Raw genomic sequence first — 12460 nt, 5'->3', positions numbered from 1 at the left:
ACTATAAGGAAACATTAACATTAGTTCTTGTCAGTATTTATAAATTATCAGTTTATTTTCAATTCAGCTAAGAAATATTACCCATTTATAGCTGTTGCTTAATGTTGAGAATGGCCAAAGCTAAAACATTTAGGACCTTTGTATAGAAAACTAGAAAAATAAGAATTAAGCACCGTTGCATTATACTGCACCATGAATCTAGTGGAAGATAAAAGGTGTTTTAGAAATCCAGTCATGTCCTGCATAACATGTTGGTCAATGATGGATGGCATGTGCTATGGTAGTCCCATAAGGGCACAATGGTACTGAAAAGTTCCTGTTGCCTAGTGAGGTCTTGAAGATCTTGATGCTGTGGAGGCCTAGGTTAGCATGTACGTTTGTGTCTTAGTTTTTAACAAAAAAGTTTTAAAAGTAAATAAATAAATAATTTACAAAAGTAGAAAAAAGCTTATAGAATAAGGATAGCAAACAAGAAAATATTTTTCTACAGCTGTATAATGTGTTGGGTTTTAAGCTAAATGTTATTACAAAAGGGTCAAAAATTTAAAAAAAAAGTTTACAAAGTAAAAAAGTTACAGTAAACTAAGGTTATTTATTACTAAAGAAAGATTTTTAAAGTAAATTTAGTGTAGCCTATGTGTATAGTGTTTATTAAGTCTTCAATAGTGCACAGAAATGTCCTAGGCCTTCACATTCACTCACCACTTACTCATTCACCCAGAGAAACTTCCAGTCCTGAAAGCTCCATTCATAATAAGTGCCCTATACATGTGTACCGCTTTTTAACTTTTATATTGTACTTTACTGCACTTTTTATATGTTTAGATTCACAAATACCATTGTATTATAATTGCCTATAGTATTCAGTACAGTCTACAGTATGATGCTGTGCAGGTTTGCGGCCTAGGATGAATAGGCTATGCCATATAGCCTAGGTGTCTAGGAGGCTATACCATCTGGTTTTGTATAAGCACACTCCATGATGTTTACACAACAAAATCACTGAATGACATTTCTCAGAACATATTTCCATCATTAGAGACACATGACTGTACATCATTTTATCTAGAAAACCTTAAGAAACAGCATAAAAGTAGAGAAAAGAGTCCAGAAAGCTGGTGATACAATGTTAGGTTGGAATCTTGCTTCTATCATTGAATAGATGGGTGACCTTGGCCAGTTTTCTTAACTGCTTTGTGCTCAGTTTCCTCACCTTTAATAAAAGTGATAACACTAGGGTGGGCTTGGTAGCTCACACCTGTAATCCCAGCACTTTGGGAGGACAAGGTGGGTGGATGACCTGAGGTCAGGAGTTCGAGACCAGCCTGAGCAACACGGTGATACCCCATCTCTACTAAAAATAGAAAAATTAGCTGGGCATGGTGGTGCATGCCAGTAATCCCAGCTACTCAGGAGGCTGAGGCAGGAGAATCGCTTGAACCTGGGAGGTAGAGGTTGCAGTGAGCTGAGATAGCACTGATGCACTCTAGCCTGGGTGACAGAGCCAGACTTCATCACAGAAAAAAAAAAAAATAGTAGTAACAATAGTACCTTCCTCATTGTTGCTAGTTACAACTTTGTAACTACAATAATTAAGTGAGTTAACATGTATAAAAGACTTAGAACAGAACAATGCCTGACACAAACATTATATGAGTGTCTGTTAAATATAATTTTCCTTGCTCTACCTTGCCTTTATCATTTCACTGTACATTTGAAGTCCTCTTGGCAAATATGATTTGTCCTACTGGTTGACAGGTTAATTAATTAGAAGCTAGTTCATATAAATAATCAGTTTTTTTTAAAAGAAACCAAATTAAGTAAAACATTATATTTTAATTAAAAACCTGTGAGTGCACATTTATTGGCCAATATTTTGAAGTAAAGCCAAGGCTTTTTCTCTGAACACTGTCTTGCTGAATAAAATTCTATTATTTCTTTCTTGCCCTATACATTATCTGCATTACTGCCTTTTGTTTAAAACTTTTAAAAATACTCATGAAGTAAACTGATTTCAGAATGCATCCAGATTACTATCAATTTCCTCCAGTATTTGATAGTTGCCTGGTTCCCCACACATCAGATTTTTTATTTGCAGCTCATCCTTTCAGACTGTCATAAATATAGGTTTCTTAGAAGCTTTTCTTTCATGTTCATGATTCACAAGCTTATGTAACAATTAAATTGTCTAATCATGAGAAACAATTGCATTTGCAGAGGGCATATACAGACAGTCTCCAACTTATGATGGTTTGACTTCACAATTTTTCCACTTTATGATGGCGTGAAAGTGATAAACATTCAGTAGGAACTATACTTCAAATTTTGAATTTTGGTCTTTTTTATGGGCTAGCGATATGCAACACGATACTCTCTTGATGCTGGGCTCAATAATGTATCACAAAGTCTATTTTATAATAAGCTGTTGAATATATCATGTAATTTATTGACTGCTGTACCGAAAGAGTTCGGAGTATAGGCTAGGCTAAGGTAACATGTTTGGTAGGTTAGGTGTATTAAATGCATTTTAGACATGAAATTGTCAACATATGGTGGGCTTATTGGGCAGTAACCCCATTGTAAGTTGAGTAGCATCTGTATAGATTTGAGAATGTAGTTGACTCCAGGCAAGCATATCACTGAACCTGAGAGAATACAAGTGTGCAAAACTCCAGAAAGGGTCTTACTGTGACGAGCTTCAGAAATCTTTGATCATTGGCCATTACGTTTTAAAGGAGTGGAAATTGTCAATTAGTTCTGCGTGTTGGTTAAATGGAAGTCAATGATGAGAACTTCTATTATACTTACTTTATTTAATTGTTTATATGACTGAGTTTGAATCTAGACTGTGACCACTTTGAGAGAAAGAAAGGCATGTTTTATTCATCTTTGTATTTCTAACATAGTGCCTGGATCACAGCAAGTGCTTAATAACTGCTGGCTAAATAACAAATATGTGTTAACAGTTAATAAAATATGTTAAAGTTGCCCTATATTCTTAACTTGACTGTTGTCAATTTTATAACATGGTTTATCATTAACCCACCTGCAAGTAGTATTATTGAAATTATTTTTTAAAAGCCTTTATTAGAAAACTCCTTCCATCACAACAAAGATGACCACAAGATAATCACTGAAAACAAAATTAGAATTAAAATATAGTGTGTATGCTATATATTCTGATCCAGTGATGTCGTCATTTGGAATACATATTCTTATTTAGATTTCTAATCAAGGACAACTGCTAAGGGAAAGCTGTCCTCCTTGCAGCCGTTTCAAAATACTAGGCAATTTGAAGTATGATCTTTTAAATTATCCATTTGTGTTTTAAGTGTATCTCCATTCTCCATTCTTCTTTTTTTTGTTGTTTAGTATTTGTCTCATATTTCAACTACTTGTGCGTATTCCTCAGACTCTTGGAAGCATACAGTAATTTTAACAGCACTTCCTTTGTGACAGGCATTTCATACACTGTATAATCAAGGTTTTCAAGTCTGCTCTATAACTGTTGATTTGTTGATTGGGGTTTAACCTTCTCTTCTAAAGAAATGCCTTTAAGAAGCAGAATTCTTCGTAGAGCCACAGTTTATGAGAGGGTTTTATTCTCTACTTCATGCTGTTTGTCAGGTGAATGGGATAGCAATACTCAAAGATGCCCAGAAAAGATACACAGTTTTATACAGAATCACAGCTCAAATCTTTGAATAAGATGTAGTTGAATGCCTTCTCAGACATTACAAAAAATAAAGTAGACTGGTCTAACCAAGTCCATTTCCTCAAATAAGCATTCCTCTAAGTGTGGGCCAGAGACCTTCAAGGGTCAGGAGATCAAAACTATTTTTATAATGCTAGTAACATTATATGCCTTTTTCACTCTCATTTTCACTCTACATTCACAAGTGTGTGTGGAGTACAAAAAGTTTATTAAGATGGATTCAGATTCCACATCGATATTAACCTTTAGGAAACTAATACTCATTAAGTTTCAATGTAGCTCCAAAGAAAAATACTTGTCATTATATGAATAAAATATTGGAGCAGATTTTTCTTCATACTTTTACGATAAAACAACATATTACAAAAGACAATGCAGGAACTGGTGTGAAAATCCAGTTGTCTTGTATTCAGGCTTTATTTATTTACTTATTTATTTATTTAGAGACAGAGTCTCACTCTGTCCCCCAGGCTGGAGTGCAGTGGCGCCATCTCGGCTCACTGCAACCTCTGCCTACAGGGTTCAAGTGATTCTTCTGTCTCAGCCTCCTGAGTAGCTGGGATTACAGGCACTCGCCACCACGCCCAGCTAATTTTTCTATTTTTAGTAGAGATGGGGTTTCACCATGTTCTTCAGGTTGGTCTCGATCGCCTGACCTTGGGTGATCCGCCTGCCTCGGCCTCACAAAGGGCAGGGATTACAGGCATGAGCCACCGCGCCTGGCCTATTCAGCCTTTTTTAAAGAGATTTTTGAAACAGTAAGATAGCATTACTCTTCTCATTTATATTTTTGTCTTGGTTAATATTTTTAAACAAAATAAGTTATTTTCATTAGTTTGTATTAGATTTATTTATATTACTAATAATTATAATAATGTAATACTAATTTAGTTATTGATATTATGAAATAATTTTAAAATAAATATTATGTATTTTTCTCACTTCTAGTTTCTACCATGTAGATATTACCACATAATCAAAACTCTGTTTTCAGGAATCTTTGGTACTTTTGAGGGTAAATGGATTTTTAGACCAAAATGTGTGAGAACCCCAGCACTAAATGACGCAAGTCTGATCTGAAAATAATAATAGCATATGTCTAAATATCATATTGTAAGAAATTTTTTAAAAAATAAGTTACAAAGAAAGATAATGATCTAGAGAGAACACCAACGAACCCCTTTTCATCTTGTTTACAATTGGCACACTTTGAAGTAGAAAAGGTAAAATTTCATTCTTAAGTGACTTATATATAAGTTTTATAGTTACCCACATGAAACAGATTTCATCAGATACTGCAAAACATCAGTAGAACGTATACACAGTTAAATGTAACCATTTTGTTTCCTTAAATCAAGAACTTTTAATGGACTTTGGAACTATTTCTGTTAACCTAACATCGATTATGACTCAGTTCCAAATAGAAAATGTAATGAAAGACTGAAATGTAGTGAAAGTAACAAATTCTTCTACTTAGAATAAAACATGAAAAATCAGCAGGTAAACTATGAGTTACACTGTTCCAACATGTGTATATGTGTATTGTCAAACTGTATCTGTATTATATTTGCACAAATGAACTACTTTTATTACTTTTATCTCATAGAATTACCTCAATGTTAAAATTCACACACACACACACACACAGACACACACATACACACACACACACAGAGGCATAATTACATACTGCTGTATATTGCTTTAAAAATTAGAATTGGTATCAAAGTTATCTAGCTTTAAAAAAATTTAGTAAGAGTTTCAAAATACCTAGGCTACTTGAATTTCTGTCTCTGGGTTATTAAATGATATTGAAACAATTATGCCATGACTCCTGCTATATAAAAGCTATAATACTCTTTTATCTCATTATTATTTAAATGTTAAATGCTCTATTATAGAGGTAAATTGGGTTTAAAATAGAATATTTCAAGCAGAACAGCAAAAAATGTAAGGTTAAACAGAGTGAGGAATCAGAGCTTCAATTTATGATATGAAGCTTGCTAGGGCATGGATTGATCTTTTGATATACTAAGAAAGATAGACCCTCTGGCATGCCCTGTAGAGAATAAATATACTGATCTGAAACAAAAATGTAAAACAGCTGTTAAGTGACAGAGGAAATTGCATTGGACCACCAGACTGTCATAAATATTGCACTCTTAATCAGAAAGCATCTGTCTTTTCCTTCTTGACAATCTCTGCATTGTATTTAATCTGTACAGAATGCTTCTCCCAACAGGTGCAATGGTGTTTATAAATCTAAAACCTTATTTAAATGAAGCTTACAACTGGAGATGTTTCAATTAACAGGGCACTATTTTACGAGAAGGAATCATTCTAACATTTGGCAAATCCATAGATTGCGATGCATTTGTAAAAGTTAATTATTGGAAAATTAGAGTATAGATGCCAAGAAAAGCTAAAGATCAAAGGTGTTTTAAGCAATTTTATGCAATATATTTGCATCCAGAGAAACTACAGGTAAAAGCCACTGGTGGGAATGTGGAATAGCTTGAAATATTGGGGATAGATATTACAAAATGTCATGTTTTATTGACATGGCCATAAAAATTGGCCTCTATTGCACTAGTTTATTTTCCTACAGTTCAATTTTTCACCTATTATCATGATTCAGTTGTTGAAATTGCATATAATAGATCCATGATCAATCTTACTGGACAATAGATAGATAGATAGATAGATAGATAGATAGATAGATAGATAGTAATTCTAAGGTTTGCATTACAATCACCCAGCTAAGTGTCAAATAGGTAATTTCTTCAAAGCCATGGATATAATAATAAAATTAACTCTCTTAGAAAATACCCTTTGAAAGTGGAAGCAGCTATAAAATTATTCACTTTAACTCTTTCACTAAAGTGAGTGCAGAGATAATGAGCTCAGTCCCTGCAGGGGCCACACAGATACTATAAGTGACACAAGTCTGGTGGAACATTTGACCCTTAGTTGAGTATTCATCTCCTAATCTTTGATAGCAACAGGTGTTGAAGAAAATATTCTCCTTAACTGCACTCTTGGACAAACAACATGGCAGGCTAGTGAGCAGTGCCCATTTAGTTGATTGTCTCCATGGAGAAAAAGTACACAATATTTCCAGAAATTCAATTTTTCAGTAACGTATAGGTCAAACAAAATATATTGATAGACTATCTCTTGCCCTTGGGCTTCCAATTTGCAATCTTTAGTATGATAGTTGAGAACATACGCTTACTGTCAAACATATCTTAGATCAACATCTGTCTTGGCCATTTATTATCTTTATGACCTTGGATAAGCTACTAGACTTTAAATTCCATTTCAATCTCAGCATGAACGGAGTTAATAATGAAAGCTAATCTATAGTGATGTTTTAAATAATAAATGATATAAGGGGTATAAAATACTTAGTATGGCAAGTACTCAATAAGTGGTAAATAAGCAATAAGTGGTACACATTATGGGCTTCTTTTGTTGTTGTTGTTGTTTTGAGATAGTGTCTCATTCTGTCACACAGGCTGGAGTGCAGTGGTGTGATCTTGGCTCACGGCAACCTCCGCGTCCAGGGCTCCAGCGATCCTCCCATCACAGCCCTCCCCACCACCCCCAGTAGCTGGGACTGTAGGCACCTGCGAACATGGCCAGCTAATCTTTGTATTATTTTGTAGAAATAAGATTTCACCGTGTTGCCCAGGTATCAAACTCCTGGGCTCAAGCAATCTGCCCGTCTCGGCTGCCTAAAGTGCTGGGACTACAGGCATGAACCGTTGCACCTATCCTTATTTTGTTTTTAATAAGATACGGATTTTTTTAAAAAAGCAGAAGCCCAGAAACCAACGTAACTGGACCATTAACATGAAGCGATTTAAAATTTCAGGTCTCCTAATTCCAAATCCACCAATCTATTTTCCGTATATATTTGTAACTGCGACTTCATAAAAAAGCTCTAATTTCCTTACCTGCTTTACTAATTGACATAGGATAAATATTTTTTACATCATGGATAAAGCCTTTTTTTAATATTTAAAATTCCTCTTAATAGCTGTATACCAATATCTCTTATAGGTTAACACAGAAAGCAAAGGTTACTCTGTTCCTCAGAGAGTTCAAAAAAAATTATTTCATCTCAAGCATTCACATTTTGTAAGGGACAAATCCATTTTAAAAATTCTTCCACTAAAGCAATATCAACAAAGTCATTTCTTATAAAGCATAGGGGACTCCATTTTAATTACTTTTTTGGAGATAAATAATACAAATGATTTTGATGGTGGGAGTTAGATATTCTGGGTATAATTTGAAAATGATTGGATCCTTCGGACTAAGCCAGTTCTGTTAGGTAGACTTTAGCCTTAGGATACTACAGTTCTTCTTAGAATTTTACTGGTCCCTGTTTCAAAATCTTCTCCCTATTAACACCTCAGATCCTCCAGCTGATCCTCATCAAATTCCACCTCTTCAGCCTGATAAACGTGTTTTCCTCAACAATTAACAAACTCCTCCCTTCTACTGATGTGTTCGTATCTAAAACGTTTAGAAATTATCCCATTAATATGTTGTACTTACAATCAGACAATAATAACTGCAATAATGGGGACTTATTATCTGCTCAAGGTTAGCGAAACCCTCTACATGCATAGTCTCATTTAATCCTCACCACAGCTCTATAGATTCCCTAAATATACCAAAGTACTTCATTTGTAAAATCATTTTGAAAGATGTTAAATAATTTGTCGAGTAAGTGTCAGAGTCAGGGCTTCCCTCTCATTCCCAAGGCTATACTATTCTCTCTAAATTATTGGCTTAAAACTAAACCAAGATGAATTAGGCGCATAATAAATAAGAATTAAAATATTTTGTGTGGTTGCAGAGAAACATAAAGCCAAATATTACTCAACGCTACTAAAAATTAAGATATTGCATATCTGAAGTTGAGCCTATACAAACATAACTTAAGCACCCCTTCTGAGGAACATTTATATTTGAAGAGCAAGGCAGATTTTACCGTACTTTCCAGCCATTATTTTGTTAATGTAATAATCACCTCAAGCAAGCCATTCTAGAGGCTTTCAAATAGCTCTAAATAATGCATAAATAATTTGCAAATGAAGGTAAAATGTCCCAACAGGTTTAGATCCACAGACAGACAGTTTCCTGAGACATAATTCTGAGAAAGATTAGAAGGATTGAAGTCCAAAAGATGGATGAACAGAGACTTAATTAAGGTGAATCATGCTTTTGTGATATTCTTTGGAAAAAAAAGGCTTCCATCTTCACAAAAAAGTACTATCTTTTTTAAGCAGGCAAACTATTGCCAAACTTTGGGTAGCTAATCCACAAGGCTCACATTAACATACAGAACATGAAGTGCATTTTCCTTTGGGCAAGGAGAGGAGAATCTATTGCACATGTCATCTGTTTCTGTGAATACTGAAGATTACAATTATGTTTTGATGTTAATCCAACTACTGCAAATTTCTTGTTGCAGAGCACCCTGTGAAAATGTGAGTGACAGTATAAATCTTTTTAAATTGAATTCAACACTACTGAAAGGAGCTGATGTTTTCAAATACTATTACAAAGCCTTTGAAAAGCAAGAATAACTCTCTAAATGAAGCCGCTTTTCTATAGTGACCTATTTGATATGAAAATTGAATAGCCAGGATAAAATCAAATTCTGCAGGTCTGCTATATTGTGTGTGTGTTTTGCATTTTTTAGGAACAATCACCTCTAATGTTTTGATGTCCTCATAAGCAAACTGCACGATGGGAACTCCAAGATGGTTGATGAAATAATCAGCATCACCTTGTATCTGTATAGAACTGATATTGGTTTCTGGGCACTGAGCTCTTCTGGTACAGTTGAAATTATTTTTCTGAAAAACATAATTTAAATTGTTAACACATACTATGCTTCCCAGGTCATCCCTAAATCAGTACTACTCAAAACATGGTCCACGGACCAGCAGCATCAATGTCACCCTGGAGATTGTTAAAAATGCAAATGCTTAGGCTCCGCACTGTCCTACCTAATGGGTGGTAGAGCCCAGGAATCTGCATTGTAACTCTGCTCTTGATTCTGATGCTCACTGAAGCATAACTAGCATTGGGAAGAATTCAAGCTTTGTTTGCTGTTGTTGCTTCAAAAGCATTTTTTATCATAAGTTTAATTTGAACTCTGATGACTCTGACAATATTTAAAAGAATGTTGAGTCTCTAAAAAGCTGTAGCATTTTGTTTTTTTATTAAGTTTTCCTATAAACTTAAAGAATGCTTTGTAGGGTATAATTCTGTTCTTCTTAAAATGTTTATTAAAAACTAGAGAAGAGGCCGGGCGTGGTGGCTCACTCCTATAATCCCAGCACTTTGGGAGGGTGAGAAAGGCGGGTCACCTGAGGTCAGCAGTTTGAGACCAGCCTGGCCAACATGGTGAAACCTCGTCCCTACTAAAAATAGAAAAATTAGCCGGGCGTGGTGGCAGGCACCTGTAATTCCAGCTATTCAGGAGAATGAAGCAGGAGACTTGTTTGAACCCAGGAGGCAGAGGTTGCAGTGAGCCAAGAGTGTACCATTGCACTCCAGTCTGGGCAACAAGAGCAAGGCTCCATCTCAATAAATAACAAATAAATAAATAAAAATAAAAATGAAAAACTAGAGAAGAAACTTTCTTGATTTCTTCCTGAAAGCATATTCCTAGATGTTTTAAAATTATATATCAACAACTACAGTGGGCCATAGTGAACCACACAGCTAAGTTCAAGCTCTGGGGAATATAAGATGATATAGGCTATTATTTCTTAAACTAAGAGTTGTCTGGCATGCAAAGCAAATGACAGTAGCTTTACAAAAATAAAACAAACTAAAGGGTTTTATAATTAATATTCATTAAAATGTCTTCTTTAATAAATTTCTCAAAAATCTAGAACATTTCTGAGATGCAGTGGCATCAACTATGAAACGCAGAAGAATACCAATCTCCTGGACAGTTGTGAGAAAATGAGGCAATAAGTATAAGAACATCAAGTGTCATAACAAGCGCATAAAGTATGTACTCAATCCATGTTTGCCTTTGAATCAAGACAGCAACTTTTCAACCTCTCATGCTTCTCTGGCATGACATAATTTCAAAAATACTTTTAAATGTAATCTATATAAAATAAAACTGTAAAATCAGACCCAAGCTTTACAGGGGAGATAGATGTCCCTGTGGTTAACAGGGACGATGAAATTTAAAAACAGAAGCAAGTGGACTTGCTAGAGTGAGAAAAAGCTTTTTCCATTCTTGGAAAAAGCAGCTCCACAAACATTTGCTTTGCATCCTGAGCCAGAACCAGACACAAGAGAAACTGGAGCTGGAAACCGCCCCTCACCAGCCCTTTGAAAGAAAAGTTTGACACAGAGTTCTCGTTTGGGGCATAGAAAACAACCAATCAAAAGTTTGGCAGAGAGTTCTGGGGGCATAGAAAACACCCAATCAGTACTCTACTATTTTGACCAATCAGAACTAAACAAGTTTGAATCCTTCATTTGCATAAACAGGCCTGATTGAGAACTGAGGGGGGAGTTTTCCCTATTTAAGCTAGACCCTCCCTTTGTTCTTCAGAAAATGCGCTTTCACTTATACTAAAAGCTGTGCCTCCCTAGTCTACAGACTGTTGTTTTTAATAGAAAATAAAGCTCCCCACTTTTCCTTTTCAGATCACCTTGTCTTTTGCTAATATATATCAAAAGACTTGAAAATATGTGGTGTAATATTAAGAAAATAAGTTATTCCAACTTTTTTCAACCACAGTGCTGGATGCTATAAACATATAATAATGTTTCAATAACTATCTAGTTTCTTTGAAGACCTCATGGAAAGATCTTTGCAGCAAAGTTAAATATCAATTAAAATGGAAAGCCAGTATGAACCTTTGCAAGCAAGTCAGCGTTTCAGTTTACAGACAAGGCAGTGTTTCTGTTTAATGTGTTTACAGCTATCTTGGCTGATTAACCACTTTGGAAATAGAAAAAGAATGTTTTTCCCATACAGTCTAATCAGTAGCAACTTAATCCTTTTTATGGTGACCCCCACCCTCCACCACCAATTTGCTTCTTTTCAAAGCTGAATTTTTCTAAAGGTGGGGGTAATCTTTTTTCACTTTCTGACACATTCCTCTGGCTTAAGACTCCTGGGGGTTTTATATTAAGCTGGGACAGTTTAGGGAGGGTCTTGAATAGTCTCGAAGAAGAGCTAGTCTTAAGCACTAGAACATGAAAAACAAACTATTTTATATCATGTTATAAATCCCGAGCACCTCTGGAGGTATTTGTTTAGCTTGGTTTTTGTCGTTGTTGTTTGTTTTTAAGTTGAATTTGAATGCCTAGGGCAGGCAAGACATTTATTAACATCCGTCACTAGTGTCTCACATTCAGCCTGCTGTACTCATTCAGATTTACTGAATAGGGCCAGAGGCATTTGAATTTGTGAAACCGAGATTATTGCACCATTTTATGTCATTAATGAGGATATGATAAGATCTGGTCTTTACTTTCTCCAGATGCCTGACTAATGAAAGTAAAAATCATTTTTAAATGACCTACTTTCTCTTTAATGAAGTAACACGTATGTCTTTTCAAGACAGCAAAAGCCTCCTACTCAACATAAATGAACATATAGGTTTGGCTTTAATTTCATTTTACGTACATTAACTCTTAACATCCACCCATGCTCAGCCATGCTCCTTAGATCGAAACCTTTTTCTC

The 12460-nt window shown here is 35.1% G+C and overlaps 1 protein-coding gene across 1 annotated transcript in view; it reads right to left on the bottom strand.

Annotated features, from left to right (window-relative positions):
- The window catches only part of NAALADL2 (N-acetylated alpha-linked acidic dipeptidase like 2), a 948145-nt gene that overhangs the window by 224471 nt on the left and 711214 nt on the right, over nt 1–12460 (bottom strand). The window contains exon 10 of the mRNA XM_030822838.1: nt 9445–9591. Coding sequence (XP_030678698.1) covers nt 9445–9591 — 147 coding nt within the window. The remainder of the gene's footprint in view (nt 1–9444; nt 9592–12460) is intronic.

This window comes from Nomascus leucogenys, chromosome 11 (genome assembly GCF_006542625.1).
Source record: "Nomascus leucogenys isolate Asia chromosome 11, Asia_NLE_v1, whole genome shotgun sequence".
Lineage (NCBI taxonomy): Eukaryota > Metazoa > Chordata > Mammalia > Primates > Hylobatidae > Nomascus > Nomascus leucogenys.
Note: the sequence above shows the minus strand (reverse complement) of the source record. Positions and strands in the feature narration are given on the sequence as shown.